Source organism: Panicum hallii, chromosome 7 (assembly GCF_002211085.1).
Source record: "Panicum hallii strain FIL2 chromosome 7, PHallii_v3.1, whole genome shotgun sequence".
In the NCBI taxonomy this organism is placed as follows: Eukaryota; Viridiplantae; Streptophyta; class Magnoliopsida; order Poales; family Poaceae; genus Panicum; species Panicum hallii.
Window position 1 is genome coordinate 40,908,021 of NC_038048.1, and position 16,568 is coordinate 40,924,588.

At 44.7% G+C, this 16,568-nt stretch overlaps 2 protein-coding genes across 4 annotated transcripts; one reads left to right on the forward strand and one right to left on the reverse strand.

The window, feature by feature from the left end:
• Positions 1–5,122: 5,122 nt before the first annotated feature.
• On the reverse strand, positions 5,123–8,422 carry LOC112901024. Of its 3 annotated transcripts, none has more exons than XR_003230235.1 (5): positions 8,221–8,420; positions 7,884–8,118; positions 7,665–7,756; positions 7,513–7,583; positions 5,123–5,364 (listed from the first exon to the last, which is right to left on the reverse strand). XR_003230235.1 is itself a non-coding variant. In XM_025969837.1 (5 exons), exons 1-4 carry the CDS (start codon positions 8,237–8,239, stop codon positions 7,526–7,528), a joined length of 393 nt encoding a protein of 130 aa, XP_025825622.1. In that variant the 5' UTR covers positions 8,240–8,422; the 3' UTR covers positions 5,123–5,364; positions 7,513–7,525. The 3 variants fall into 3 exon arrangements, 2 of the variants coding, with proteins under 2 accessions (XP_025825622.1, XP_025825623.1); XM_025969837.1 differs by having other exon boundaries at positions 7,691–7,771; positions 8,221–8,422; XM_025969838.1 differs by having other exon boundaries at positions 7,691–7,756; positions 8,221–8,406.
• Positions 8,423–8,668: 246 nt separating this feature from the next.
• LOC112900250 (protein WHAT'S THIS FACTOR 1-like) lies at positions 8,669–10,536 on the forward strand. The gene has a single exon (XM_025969041.1). It carries the CDS (start codon positions 8,680–8,682, stop codon positions 10,207–10,209), a length of 1,530 nt encoding a protein of 509 aa, XP_025824826.1. The 5' UTR covers positions 8,669–8,679; the 3' UTR covers positions 10,210–10,536.
• The last annotated feature ends 6,032 nt before the right edge of the window (positions 10,537–16,568 follow it).

Below are 16,568 nucleotides of genomic sequence, written 5' to 3' on the forward strand. Positions count from 1 at the left end.
AAAAACAAAGCTGCAGCCTACCACTACTTTCAAGAAGAAGAAGTTCAAGGAAGGTCAAGACTGTTTTGTGCGTGAATCTACTGATCATTGGGCAAAGAAGTGCCCACACCGCAAAGAAAGGAAGCCTTCACCTAAGCAGAAGACTGTGAACACGATCACCATGGCTGGAGTGGAAACCAGTGGGTATACTTCTATACCTTCGGTTTTTTCAGTATTTCAATCTACTAGTTGGTGACTTGATACTGGTGCAAATGTTCATGTGTATTCTGATGCTACCTTGTTTTCTTCTTACCAGACCGTTAGAGATTCTACCATGATGATGGGCAATGGATCGCATGCTACTGTTCGTGGTGTTGGCACGGTCGATCTGAAACTTACTTCGGAAAAGATCGTGCAGCTGAAGAACGTGCAGCATGTCCCTACTATCGGTAAGAATCTAGTTAGTGGCTTCCTTTTGTGTAGGGATGGTTTTAAAGTAGTGATTGAGTCCAATAAATTTATCATGTCTAAGTGTGGATAATTTATCGGTAAAGGCTATGAGTGCGGAGGCTTGTTCCGTTTTTCAGTGTCAGATTACTGTAATAAGTCCGTGAACTTAATTTCTGATAGTATAAATGAGAGCGATGCATCTGTTTGGCACTCGCGTTTATGTCATCTGAATTTTGGCAATATGTTTTGACTTTCCACCATGAGTTTAATTCCGAATTTTTCCATAGCCAAAGGTTCTAAGTGCCATAGTTGTGTGCAATCTAAGCAACCTCAAAAACCTCACAAGGTGGCAGAGGAGAGACATTTGGCCCCTCTAGAACTCGTTCATTCAGATATCTGTGAGATGAGTGGCGTGTTAACAGAAGGTGGAAAAAGATATTTCATGATCTTGATTGACGATGCAACTAGATTTTGCTATGTGTATTTGTTGAAAATGAAATATGAGGCTCTTAACTGCTTTAAAATCTATAAGGCTGAAGTAGAAACCCAACTTGAGAAAAAGATCAAACGACTTAGGTCCGATCGAGGAGGTGAATATTTCTCTTACGATTTTGACTTATTCTATGCGGAACATGGCATGATTCATGAGATGACGCCTCCCTATTCACCTGAATCAAACGGGGTTGCCGAAAGGAAGAATCCCACGGTGTCTGACTTGGTTAACGCCATGTTAGAAACCGCTGGATTAACTAAGGCATGGTGGGGGGAGGCAGTATTGACTGCATGTCATGTCCTGAATAGAGTTCCCATGAAGAATAAGAAACAGACTCCTTACGAGGAGTGGATTGGGAGAAAACCTTCACTCTCTTACTTGCGCATATGGGTTTGTTTGGGCAAGGTGAATGTGCCAATCAGCAAGAAATGCAAGTTGGGACCTAAAACTGTGGATTGTATCTTTTTGGGTTATGCACATCATAGCATTGCTTATGGATTTCTAGTAGTTGAATCTGAGGTGCCTGATATGCATGTAAATTCACTGCTTGAGTCTTGTGATGCTACTTTCTTTGAGAATATTTTCCCTATGAAAGACTCGCATGCTATATGTTCATTACCTTTGAATGAAACAGTGAATACAACTTCTGAATCTGTTGAATTTTCTGAGCATGATGAACACACACTTGAATCAAATTATGATGAGATTCACAGTGATGCTCCTAGGAGGAGCAAGAGGCAAAAAACTATAAAGTCTTTTGGTGATGATTTCACTGTTTATCTTATAGATGATTCTCCTAAAATAATCACTGAGGCATACTCATCTCCTGATGCGGATGATTGGAAAGAAGCTGTCCGTAGCGAGATGGACTCCATTCTCTCCAATAGAACTTGGGAGCTGGTAGAAAGACCGTATGGTTGTAAACCTGTGGGTTGCAAGTGGGTGTTTAAGAAGAAGCTTAAGCCTGATGGTACTATTGACAAGTACAAGGCTCGTCTTGTGGCTAAGGGTTAGCCCCAGAAAGAAGGCGAAGATTTCTTTGATACTTACTCACTTGTTGCGAGATTGACCACTATTCGTGTTCTACTCTCCCTGACTGCCTCGCATGGTCTTCTCATCCATCAGATGGATGTTAAGACAACTTTCCTCAACGGAGAGCTGGAAGAGAAAATCTACATGACACAACCTGATAGTTTTGTAGTAGAGGGTTATGAGGATAAGGTGTGCAAGTTGTATAAATCTTTGTATGGCCTGAAGCAAGCACCTAAGCAATGGCATGAGAAATTCAACTCGACACTCATATCAGCAGGTTTTAGTGTCAATGAGGCTGATCGATGTGTGTATTACCGCTATGGTGGGTGCCAAGGAGTTATATTGTGTTTGTATGTCGATGATATACTGATCTTTGGCACTAGCCTTGATGTAATCAACAAGGTCAAGATATTCTTGTGTCAAAACTTTGATATGAAAGATTTTGGTGAGGCTGATGTTATTCTCAATATCAAGCTGATCAAGGGAGAGAATGGGATTACTCTTTCGCAATCCTATTATGTGGAGAAAATGTTGAATCGGTTTGGCTATAAGGATAGTAAATCTAGTCCAACTCCCTATGATCCGAGTTTGATCCTTCGAAAGAACAAAAGAATTGGCAGAGACCAATTGAGATATTCACAGATGATTGGCTCACTCATGTATCTTGCGAGTGCAATGAGGCCTGACATCTCTTTTCCTGTTAGCAAGTTGAGCCGGTTTACTAGTAATCCGGGAGATGATCATTGGCATGCGGTTGAGCGCGTAATGCACTACTTGGTGGGTACTATGGAATACGGGATTCACTATTCCGGTTTTCATGCAGTACTGGAAGGATACAGTGATGCTAATTGGATATCGGATGTAGATGAGCTGTATGCCACTAGTGGATATGTTTTCACTCTTGGCTGTGCTGCTGTTTCATGGAGATCATGCAAACAGACGATCCTGATGAGGTCTACTATGGAGGCAGAACTCACAGCACTAGATATAGCTGCAGTGGAAGCCGATTGGCTTCGTGAGCTCTTGATGGACTTACATATTATCCAGAAACCATTGCCGGCAATAATGATGAACTGTGATAATCAAACTGTGATTGTCAAGGTAGACATGTCAAAGGACAATATGAAGTCTTCAAGACATATCAAGAGACGGTTAAAATCAGTAAGAAAAATGAGAAACTCCGGAGTTATCACTATGGGTTATGTCCACACTGAGAAAAATCTGGCTGATCCGTTCACCAAGGGACTGTCACGTAATGTGATAGACAATGCATCCAAGGAGATGGGTTTGAAACCTGTACAAGCTATTTCCTAGTGGTAACCCAACCTATATGATCGAGATCCCGTGAATTAGGATTTGGGAAGAACAAGCTACAGGTTAGCATGAAAGTAACCTTTTATACTCACTCGAGAAGGATGCAATACTCTCGATTACTGCATGGCAGGTTGGTATTGGTCTTAATGTATTCTGTTGGCTTTAATTAGCAAAGACGTTATCCTGCAGAACGTTCTTGAAAGAATACACCTATGTGAGCCCGACTGTTGGACGGTCGTAGTCTGTGAGATTCAGGTAATCTCTATTAAGCTCATGAAGAGACCAGAAAGTACGACCGATATGCTCCAACCGCGAAGTAGCCTACTGGAGGTCAAGTATCAGTTTGACTGTAAGTGAAACTCATTTGTACAAAACTTGCAATTTAAGGCTTAGTCCATTGTTCAAGTTATGAATGAGTGTAACTTGCTGTTCTAGATGGAAGTTCAACTTAACAGTCTCCATTGAAACACTGGTATATCAAACAACAGTGGGTTGAGGCAAAGTCATAAATAAGACTTTCAGATCTGGTGAGGGATTGTTGGAATATTTGGACCTAGCCCATGTAAATCCAAATAATTCCTATAAAATCTCAAAAACCCATTAGTGCATAGGTGCATGGCAACAAGCTAGTCCCACCTTGCTAGTGGAGGTGGAGGGAACCTAAGTTAAATAGTTGGATGCTCTCAATGCTCTTGCAAGTGTGGGTGAGAGGAAAAAGAAAGAACACACGCGCGTGCTCGCTCGCCTCGCCGGGCCGGGCCGGGCCGGGCTCGGGCTCGGGCTTCGGGCGAAGGGCGCGCGCACGCGATGTGCGCATGAATGGTCCGCCAAAATCCGGGTCCAACCCTTGCGGGCATGCGGCTTCTTTTTGCCGATCCGGTAAAGAGCCGATCGCCTCTCCGGTCTCGGGCAAACTGTTACGGCTGTAAAGAGCCGATCATTCTCTTTAGTCTCGGGCGAAAGAGCCTATTGTTTCCTATGAATCGGCTCTCCGGTCTCAGGCGGAGGCTGTAGAAAGCCGATTGTTCCCCGACGGCTTCTTTTTGCCACTTTGAATCTGTTACGGATTTCACGTGCGGATTTTTGGGACTCGTAACCGACTAGGTTTTTGGGACGCCAAAACCCTAACGGTTCTCCTTATAAATACGCGCGGGTGCCGGCACAGAGAGAAGCACAACAGAAGAAAATCTAAGACGCACAACACGCCTCAACCTACATGCTGCGCCCCCGCGTGCGCTACTTCATCCCGTTCGTCGGCGTGCACCGGCGATCGGGAGAGTAGGTCTCCGGAACCTCATCCTCAGCGATTCTGCACCGGGAGAGGGCGAATAAGGTTTTTAGGAAGCGCTCTGCGCGACTGCTCGAACGCTTCCACATCGCCGTCCTCTACGTCCTCGTCACCACGGCTCGTCTACCTCCTCGTCAGTGGAGCGCGACTCGGCGTCGTCAAGCGCGCGGAGGTGCTGATCATCGCCGTCGTCATCTTTGCCTGGTTATTCCAGTCACACAAGACACGTACGGTTTTCTATCCCTAACTATACTTTTCATACCTAGTATAATCTGATTAGGGTTGATATTGCTGCTGCAATATTTTATCTTAAATTACGTTATGAGCATGTTTAGATCTATTTGTTTTCTGTCCGCAATTTTCGTCATGGTCATGATTTATCTTCGGATTAATTTAAAACTGAAACTCCTAATTTTTTTCCAACAAAAACAGCCCACTAAAATGACAAATTCACCTTCCACTAAAAAAAGAGAGGGGAAGAAAAAAAAAGACAACAAACGAGATCACCAAGCCTATGGAATCAAGCAATAGGGTTATCACAGGATAAATCTCGAGTAAACAAAGGCTAACAGAATACCAAGGTCTCTTTTCAGTGCAGGCATTGGAGAAGAATCTGACAATTTAGAGCAGAGGAGACGAGCATTGAGAGCGCAAAAATTATTACAGGCCAGCTCTCTCCTCGCATTGTAGAGATTGCAGAAATGTAAAAGGTACTATGCAGATATGTAAGTAGCCCAGCGTCCCAACTCCCAAGCCAAGAGACTTCCAAAGAACTATACACTCCTCCCTTGCTCAAACTGTTGGTTTTCTGCAAAGCAACAGCAGATAAACGTGGTCACAAACGAGAAATGATCACACATTTCAGAAATCAAATGAACTAATTTAAAAACATCTCCTGTTACTGCTGATGCTCATCATTAGTAAACTAGCTAGATCATACAGATAAAAGTGGTCAATGCTGTAATATTCAGAGTTCTGTCACTGCCAACACATATATGCCTTGGGCATATGATGGGCTTGAGCAGAGCTAAGCTACAATGGTTGTGTAGCAGTAATTAAACATAGCCACGTCGTTGTATTTGGTGGTGGATTCGGTCCTTCATTCTTAACATGAATGTACTGGTAAACAGAATCAGGCAAACAAAGCGAAGATAAATAGTTCACAACATATCATTCATATTAAATGGCAGAGACATGTTTTTTCTTCTCCTTTTCACATGTTTTTTCCAACATATAAATAGCAGATACCAATATCGGTAATCAACAGTGATAAGTTTATAATTCAGTGGAAGAATATAGGTGTGCTAAAGAAAATAACAAGCTCCGATATAATTGGACAGTAAGGACATGAATTCAGAATGATCTGGTCGGTGCAATAGGAAGGAAAAACAGACTTATCACTCAAGAATCGATTTCACATGCTGGCAATCACAAGTCATTAGCTAAGCAAGTTCAATCTAAGGTGAACTCCATTGTATCACTGCCAACTATTTCAGAGTTTGCACAGGCATGCAATGGTAAGGTAACCATTATGTGCGACAACAAATGATCCCTGTTCTTAGTAGTAAATGCAAACACGGGTGTTCTTTTGCCAAGGATAACCAAGAATGGAAATGACCACATCAACAATACTACAAGGCAGTGAAAAGGTAACTGTGCAAGAGAACGGGACAAGGGCTATGATGCGACGGGAAGAAAATGAAGATCATTATAGCCTTTTGTTTCAGAAGAAGAGAGAATTCGTCCCGAGAGGCCAAGACTCTATTACACATGCTATTCGTCACAAATCATCAAGTAACTATTCTCAAATTATTGTAAACTCTTCAACAGTTCAAGTCCACTATTTCAGTTTTCTTTGTACTAACTTAGCAAACCGAGGCCAAATAACCATTATGTTTTGCACAAGACCACATGGGGATCTCAATTACGTGGGAACATCCAGAGTTCAAACTACCAAAAAGGTGCAGGTACAAAACTGGGAACACATTTTTACTCAAATAGTCTGATGACTGATCAAACACAAATCTGCGGTGACAATCCAAAAACGAAACAAAACGAAACCCAAGTACCGTTCAAAGTCCGTTTCTACCAATGTTGGAAATAGCCAGCAATAGCTCCGCTATAGCCCGCTATTAGCTTTTTAGGAAATCTACCACTACGCTATTCAACATTTGTCTGCTACATCCGCTAAAGGGGTTTTACGAGGTTTAGCAGTGCTAAATGTCCGCTAAAGTGGCTTATATGAGATTTAGTAGCGCTAAATGTCATGTTGCTAGTAGATTTTAGTGGTGTCATTCCTCAAAGACATAGTCAAAAGAACCGATAGAAGTAAATGAACGTAGTATGGACCCTAGACAACGTAGCATGGGCACCGTTGGTCAGTTAAAAGACATGTTAGAGTTTATTTTTTGGTGTTAGACCAATAATGACTATATTTTAAAAGTGATTATTGATTATTTTATTATTCCGCTAAATGATTTAACTTTCGCTATAGCCCGCTATAGCTTTCTATAGCTTTTAGATAAGGCTGCCGCTAAACTTCATATCTCACTGTTTATAACATTGATTCCCACGGAAGAAAACAAATGAACCATAGGTGCCCCTGTTTCGCATGCTGCTAGCATAAATCATAAGTTACTAAGCTCAAAATTATGACCTATTGTGCTTCACTAATGTTTGCTATCTCAATGTTTGACCCTAATCTAGCATAAAGATCCAAAAGCTATTATGTACACTTCCCCAATTCAACTTCTCTGTGGATCGTCCACAATTGAAACAACCACACAGATGCAAGAGCAAAACTAGTAACACATGTTTGCTACAGATCAAACAACACAAGGATGTACAGACAAGACAACCAGGATCCAACTATTGTGCAAAATTTCAGATCCATATCAGAGAACAACTACGGGATATCGTAGGTTTATGCAGAGGCTAGAAATAGCAGGATCACAACCTGATGGCCCCTCCTACACCTCGCCCTCCCAGTCGTCGCTGTCATCAAAATCACCAAATGCAGCCTCTTCACTGCAACAATCACGAACCAAAACAGATGGCAACGTCAACAACAACGCTAGAATCACAGGGTCCTCGTTCGTCGACACAAACCGAAACGACCAAATCAAGTGGCGCACCATTGCCGCAGGTAGTCCGGGCTGCTGCTCCCGACGAGGCGGAGGGTGCGCTTCCCCGCGTTCTTCCTGCACGCAGACACACCGCAAACACCACGGAGTAAACCCATCAAAATTACCAAATAACTCCCCAAAATTTATCGCCGCACGCGTGCGTACAAACCAACAAGCATGAGCGCAAAGCAACACAGCATACCCGAGGGGCGGACGACGGCCGATGAGGGGGCGGCGGTTGAACGGCGACTTGAAGCGGACGTAGCGGAGATCGTTATCGTCGTAGAAGTCGTAATCCACAGCCCTGTCCATCTTGGCGAGATACTTCTTGACCTTGTTCACGGCGACGCCCGCTCCCCCTCTCGCCTCGGACTTGGGGATCCCGCGCGGGTGCAAGCCCTGCACGATCTCGAAGAACCCAGCGCTCCCGTATCCATCTGCAACCCCGATCGAGGTACGAAATCAAATCCGTCAGCAACGAGCGACCAAACCAAATCAAAAGCTCGTTGGGATGATCAGAGGCGAATTGGGCAGCGTACATCTCTGGGAGAAGGCCATGGCGGAGGGGGAAGCCGGCTTGGTGCGGGAACCCTAGCCTCCCGTCGCAGTGGGGACGAAGCGAAGAGCCTGAGACGATGGGGTGGGTGGGTGCGGAAATGGTCGGCGAGGAAGGCGAGGTGGGATGGGTTTGGAAGACGGTGGAGGGGGTTTAGCAGAACTCCCTCTTTGTGGGGGAGGCCACGTGACATGTACGGAGCAAGAAGACACGAGCTCGCCCCTTGGTTGGGCTTCGAATTCTTTCTTCTCAGACAAGACAGAAAAGAAAGCGGGAACGGTCGTGGTCTTTAGTCAATGACTAGTGGGCTCAAGCACATGTGGTCCCACAGTATCCCCCAACGCTCTGGCCTTCGGGTTAGCAAATTGGGTGACAATAGATAGAGCAGGTGGTACTGGCACGAAATGCAGGTGGTGGGCCCGTAACAGTGGTCACGTGACAGATGCTTCGCGGACTGGTTTGTGGGCGCTTCGCACAGAAAGAACCGAGTACCTCCATGGGCCTGAATCGTCATGGGTTTGTGTGGGCCTGCGCTTGTATGGCCGAAATACGGCCAGGTTCGTCAAAAGAACCCACCACTCCCACTCGCGATTTTGTGCGCTGCTGCCTCTGCAGAGGAGCATCGGCGCTCCCTCCTCCGCATTTCCTCAAACACTTCGCGCGCCGCCGCCACTCCCGCCGCCGCCGCCGCCGCCCTCCGGCCACCGGCCTCCCCTCTAACCCCCCACAAGGCCCCAACCCGACCCCCCTAGAGATGCAGAAGGTGCGGCTCAAATGGGTGAAGAACCGGGGCCTGGACCACCTGATCGAGCGCACCACCTCCATCCGCGCGTCCTGCCTGCTGCTCGACCACCTCGCGCGCCTCCCCACCTCCTCCCCAGTGCCGGCGCGCTCCCTCGCGCGTCTCCAGAAGCCGCTGGGCCTCACCGTGCCCGTGCTCCGATTCCTCCGCCGCCACCCCACGCTCTTCGCCGAGCAACCGCACCCGCGGTTCCCCACGCTGCCCTCTTTCTCCCTCACGCCGGCCTCTCACACCCTGCTGGCCCGGCTCGCCGACGCCTCCGCGCGTGACGCGCACGTCCGCCTCGCGCGCCTCCTCCTTCTCACCCGCTCCAGGTCGCTCCCACTCGCCTCCGTGCTCCCTCTCCGCTTCGACCTGGGCCTGCCGTTTAACTTCGCCGCCGCGTTCCCTGCCTCCCACCCCGGTGTCTTCGCCGTCGCCAACAACCGCATCTCCCTACTGTCCGCCTCCGGCCTCCCCGAGGACATCGCCGTCTCCTCCCTCCAGCGCCGCCACGCCGCGGCCATCGACTCGGCGACCTACCGCGCGCTGTCCCGGCCGCCGTCCTCGTCGAGCGCCCCACTCGCGTTCCCAATGCGATTCCCGCGGGGGTACGGCGGGATGAAGAAGGTCAAGGCCTGGATGGATGAGTTCCACCGCCTTCCCTACATCTCGCCGTACGATGACGCGTCAGGGATCGACCCTGAGAGCGACATCTACGAGAAGAGGAACATCGGTTTGCTACATGAGCTGCTTGGGCTATCGGTGCACAAGATGGTGCGGAGGAATGCCATCCGGCTGCTCCGGGAGGAGCTGGGACTGCCGCACAAGTTCACTAGGTTGTTTACGCGGTACCCTGGGGTGTTCTACCTGTCATTGAAATGCAAGACAACGACTGTGGTACTTCGAGAGGGGTATGAGAGAGGCAAGCTCGTGGAACAGCATCCCTTGGCAGCGGTGCGGGACAAGGTGTATTATGTAATGCGCACTGGAGTGCTGTACCGCGGGAAGGGTTTGTCCAAGCTTGTTCTTGATGAGGATGTTGCTGAGGAAGAGGGTGAACTGGATGGAGAGGAGTTTCAAGGGGAGGGAATGGATGAAGATGCTGATGTCGAGTGCTTTGGGATGGACATCGTGGATGACGATGGGCCTGCTGATGATGAGGATGATGAAGGCGATAGTGATGGTTGACATGGGCTGATGATGCTTGCCTTCTGAACTTCTGTTGTGGGGGATTGTAGCTTCAGCCATTAATTCCAGTGAGTGGGTTCGATTCGACTTAGTGGCTCCAAATGCGAGGTTCTGCAAAGCATAGTAGACTACTGTGAGTATCATGTTCTGTCAAAATTTTGGTGTATGCTACATTTAGCTGCTTAAGAAGTAGCAAGCTAATTTAAATATCTATTTTCTTTGGTTGGTTCTTGGTTGGAGCAGTAGAGCATTACTTGTGGTTCTGTGTATAGCATGAGAATTACTAGCAATTCCACAGTTATGAAGATAGTGAAGTCAATTCTTTTATGATCTTGTATCATTTGTATGAAAGCTAAGGTACGTGCAAAATCAAATAGGAGTTACCTTGGCTTTTCTGATTAGCCAAAGTGCCTTCTCTGCATATAATAAGGTAAGTTTCCTCGCCGATTGCCATTCTACCATAGTCTATTCCAGAGATTGCATTTGTTTCATTAGTCTATACTTCACAGGATTTTCTTACACTCATGCTATAGGGGAAAAACCTGACTCTTAGTTACAATCTAATGCTTGGGTTACCTTAACCTTCAACTATTTATTGAGGCATTCAGCTATAAATAACCGAACCCAATTTGATATAGAAAGTGGGATACTGGGATTCTCACCTCCATTGTCAACAGAAACTCAAATCAGTGTATTTTAACCTTCTATCATTTATTGAGGTACTCAGCTTTTTGGAGAAGCTTAATGCCTTAACCTTCCTTAGAAAGACACCGTGGACTTTTATCAAGGTAAGTAGAGGTCCTCTTTACTAAGGTGTGTGACGGTTTTGAATTGATTTATTTAGGTTTAAACAGGCCACCAACAATCTACACGTAATGCTCACAAGCTAAACAAATCTGCTGACAACCCAACGACTTCAGTGATCCTAACCGAGTTCCCTAACAAACCAAAGTAATCCGAACCAAACTTCCTTACAGCCAAGTGAAGGGAAATGAAAACTACAACACCGTGCTGGCACGCTCCCGCGTCGTTCACACTGACCCGCTCATGACAGACTTCTTGGTGCCCTGGCCATAGATGCAACCCCACATAACACTCCTAATCTCTGTATAGGCTCTCAGCCTCTCACCAATGATGGTCATGGGTGTGGCAATTCACAATGTTGCTGACCCTTGCTCCTCGCAATCATTCCGGCTAAGTATCATGTTGTTGACCCAGGAACCTTTGCAATCCCATGACAACATTTGGAACACAGTGGAATCAAATTGCTATGAGAGCTGTCTCGCTCTCTTTGTGGACGTGGTATGTTTGTGCTCTTTCTGGTTTTGAATTGTCACCGTGAAGGTTTTTTGTGAAATTAAATATAAGATACTAACAATTTACCTTACTTTCTACCTAAATGCTGGACATTAGTACATTACTAGCTCTCTTAATTGCCTGTTTGTAAATTCCTGGAAAGTCTCACAATCTTTTCAGATTTCCTAGTCGCTTAGATGTGCAGCTAGTACCTTCAAGAATTGAGAAGCATGTGAATATGCTCTTGTGCCTCAAATAATGCAGTTGATCTTGTGTGGTATGCCAGGCAGCCAGCTTCTTAGCTCCATATTGGCTTATCAAATAACATATCTGTCAGTACTCTGTTCTAATGCGTATATATACTTGTATATGGCTTTCTTGAGTTCATAATTTTTTTTGAAAAAATAATATTGGTGTTTCTTAATTTGTTAATATTACATCTCATCTTTTTTATTTGTTTACTATCATTGTATCTTTTGAGATGTGGCTGATTTGTGTAGAGCACTCACTTGCAAACTGGCATGAGTTTGACCTCTGTCCCATTATCATTCACATCTTGTAGTTTTAGCTAGATTTCTTGCTTGCTCTGCCTAAAACACAATTTATGTGCTCTGTTAGCATGATTCTATTTGTGAGAGCAAATATTAGATCCATTCAATATCAAACTGTTTCCGCTGCAACCAACATGCCAGTTTACACGTTTTTCTTGTAAGCACCATCTTATTTGGTTAAGAATATTTTCAAGTTGTTGGATGCCCAACAGTGTGATCCACAAATAATAAGTTTGTTTGGAAGTGGTATTCTAAACTTTCCCAGCAATTTAGTACATTTCTTAATCCATAGGAAAGCGGATGGAAAGAAGTGACATTTCTTTGTCATATATATTGAGGCGGATTGGTTGTCCTATTTGGATTAATCTCTCTACTAAAATTTAATATGTTGCCGTTTGCAAGTCTAGTTCAAGCCCTGTTTGGAGCTCATGCTGTAGCTCTCGGAAGAGCTAATCTAGACCAAGCTTAATTCCAATGATGCTATGTTATCCTATTTAATTCTATTAAATTTAATTAATTATGCTGCTTATGTATCCCAGTAGCTATCAGCCTGCTTTAGTTTCACGACACTCTACTTGATTGAGAGTTGGAAAAGAGAAGGGATCAATTATTCTTTCCATGCATTGTAAACTAATTTTTTTTTTGTCTATTGCATAAGAGTTATTGAGCAACACAAGAGCATGGTATCTTGTTGAACCCAGAGCAGTTGTTCATGATCAGTGATTTTATTTGTCTGAGCAATCCATTTGGAATTGACAATTTTAGTACTTATTTGAACTGCTTGGTGCTTAGGTGGTGCAGTTCACTTGATTTTTACCTGGTGCGCCAGGATTTGAAACAACAGCTACTTTAACAAGATCCTTCTCTGTGAAGTTTCATTGTTTGTGGTACTGCCTGTTAGTCACCTAAGACGCAGCTTATGCGGTTTGCATACAGTCTTATTCCTCTTGTTGCAATATTTATTAAACACAATCCACTATCTTTTGTGTTTCATTTCCAATGGGATGGCAACAGACTATTATCATAATAGCAATAGCAGCACAGACCATCTTTGAGATGTTCTTTTGGCATTTCACATTTAGCTAGTGACATTAAATTCATAATAGGTGGCAACAACATTCTAAGAAGAAAGCAATCCCTAGTGGACTCTCCATTTTTTATTTTCGTTTTAGTGTTATTGATCCCTGAGATTCGTGTGTATTAGGGCCTGTTTGGATCCAATGGAAAGAGAAAGAGCAAAATTTTTGCTCTTTTGCACTTTTTTTGCACTTTTGGATCCAAACACCCCAAAGTGCAAAAGGGCAAATGCTACTGTAATTTTGCTAATTATGGATTAATTAGGCTTAATAGATTCGTCTCGTCATTTAGTCCTCATCTATGTAATTAGTTTTTTAATTAAACTATATTTAATACTTCTAATTAGCGTCCAAACATCTGATGTGACAGGAGCAAAAATTTTACCATTTGCCCTTTTTACCATTTGCCCTTGGATCCAAACATAGCCTTAGATTAGTTTTGCTGCTTGCATTACTTAAATACCGACTTTTGGTATTGTATTCTCCAACATGGCAAATAGTATGTTATTTCTGCTGCTTATAAAACTGAATTCCCCAACATCACAGTTGGACCTCTTTTTTTCATAAAACTCAGGCAGCCTAGTATAGCTGACAAACAAGAAGTCACCAACTAAGAAAACAAAAATAGCTCTTGGTGTTGTGTGTGTGAAGCTGCACGGCAGATCCAGAGGCTGCAACTCTGCTGCCTGCTGTGCAAGAGCAACCATGATGAACTGTCCGGCTCTTCAGGCCAATGCTTCTCTTGACTTGTCACGGTGGCTGCGAAGGGGAAACCCCCATAGCCTCACGTTCCCACAGCCTTTTTATCAGGCTAAAAAGTAGCTGGGCATCATAGGAGAGGTGAGAGCAGATGCATGCCCCAGAAGACCACAATTGGGCACTGCACTTTCCTGGATTCCAGTGCCCAGATGGATGAAGGGCCAGGGAACAACCAGAAAAGGAGGAAACCAATTTGTTACTCTATGCCAATTTGCCATGAACTTTGTCAAAAAGAATCGGCCGGGGGGCCACTGGTTGTGGGCTTGTTGCTTGAGTAGGGGTAATCCCAATGCCTCATACTACCTTAACTAATGGGGCCAGCTGATATTAGAATGCAAAGCTAATCATTACATCATGCCTCCTCCCTTATGATGATCCTTGGCTTTTGCACCCTGCCTTTTTCTACTGTTCACAGCATGCATCATATTGCCTAGGGCAGAGAGCATATTAGGAAAAACTACTAGAAGGAAATCATCACGGAAATATTCAGCAGCTTACATTATGAAACCAGAGCTGTGGTACCTAAACTAGTGAATTTACTATTAAATCCACGCTATAGTCCAAAATATGTTTACCCCATGAAATTCAGCAATTAACCATCATGTTTTTTTGAAGATATGAACCTAGCAATTTCTTAAGCCTGCTGGCATGAACTTAGAAGGATGGAGCAATCTAATTCATGACAGTGGCAATTTTTTCCAGGTCTTCTTTCCTGCAAGCTCACATGAAAAACAGAAGCTATCATTCACACCGTATGCTGATCATAAAACTGGAAGGTGCAGGTGTGCAGGCAGCAGGCAGAGCATGGAAACTGGACACTGGACATCTTGTTGCAGAATTGGGCAGTGTGGAAGCATGAGAATCCTATGAATCTGGTACCTGCTGATCGCATTTGCATGCACATATGAATATATGATGGGTTGTTAACTTGCTATCCAGGATTCCAGGTCCGTGATTCGTTTCTGGCCGTCTTGGATTTTCCTCCCTCCCTTTTTCCTGCCTGTTCTGGTTTTTGACATGTCCGCTTCGGCAATACGTCAGATCTAGTTCAAGTCAGGTCACTTCAGTTTAGATCTCTACATGCTATGCAAATTATTTAGGATTCGGTAAATGGCTGCAGACTCGGCATCTCGTGTCGTTGTCGATGCGCTAGTTTATTTATAGTGGGTTTGTTTCTTGCCACCACCCGGATAAACTATTTGGTCTATGTGCCTGGGGTCCTGTATGGAGTTTTCATTGGTCCACTGACATATTACATTTATGCAAATTGGAGGCTGCTGTTTTTCTCTACCACCAACTTGTTTACAGTTTCTTCGATTAGACGAAGATTAGGTCTAGTGGCTTGGGACAAATAGAAGTTGAACAAAATTACATGCCAGCCCGAGGGGGGTTGGGTATCTTCTTTTTGGCATAATGAAATCGCGCATGCGGATGCCCTGCTTGCTATCCTGGAAAACAGGAAAGCTGCCTGAAGAGTGTTCGACATTAGAGCAACAAGTGGTTTCAGTTGACGAGTTATCATTGGGACTTTTCATGTGCTTTAACCGATAATCGTTTCATTATTGTTCGATAAGCTTCTGTGTTCTTTTTTAACTAATTGTATAAGTCTATATACTCTCAGTTTGCTTCATCCACTGTCCATCCCAGATACCTTATTCTGATGCTCTCCAAAATACTTTTGTGAAGGTGCTAGTAATACAGCGACACACGGTGGTGATGGATCAAAAGAAGCCTGAGGGAAACCTAATTGTCGCGGTCAACAGACAAAACCGGTCTAAAAAGCAGGACGGTTGCTGTGCCATATGGTCCTGCAGGGGTCATTAGGGCACGGGAGAAGAAAGGAGGGCAAAAGGAGGGGAGGACAGGACACCCTACGCTGGGTGAGTTGACGAGTTGTCCTCTTGTCCCCACAACCACTCCCGCACCGAGCTGCGCATCACGGGCTATCACCACGCACCTTATCGTATCGAAAGCCAACCTATGTGCCGTAGATCCTTTGATTACTCTGCTAATTGCGCTCGCTAGAAAGATGCTGAGCGTTATGCGCACCTGGTACGGCACATACCGATAAGAGACGCTGTTGATTGATTTTTGAGGATGTGACTTGCTCCCCGTTCTGTACAGCGTACATGCACGAAACGACTCATATTCTCTAGCAATATATTCTCGCATATATTGAAGCCGAACCTGTAAGGCTGCAATAAAGGATCGTAGAAAATTGGGTTTTGCATCTCAGTATTGATTTATCTTTTTTTGTTTGTTTCTGAGATAATGCAGGAGCCTTTTCGTCTTTTCCTCGCTAAAGTTCCACGATAAGCATGATTAAAGAGTGAACATGCGGTTAGGCGTTATAAACGGCATCGCCCAGTGGGTCAGGCCAGGCATGGTCCTTTCTTTGCGTGATTGGGACATTGGGTTTGGGTCGCAGGACTCGCAGCACCCCATGAAGAAGAAGGGATGGTGACAGATGGGTCCCATGTAGTCCCAAAGGGTTGCAGCATGGTCCGGCGCCCCGGGCCCAAACGTCTTCGAATGCTCCGACGCATTCGGCATTTCAATACAGCAAGGTACTTATGGCTTTAATTAAAACCAATAGCTTTATATTCCCAATTATAAATAATTTATTTGTTTACGGTACACTTTTATTTTTAATATTTCCATTTGCAAATATCCAGTA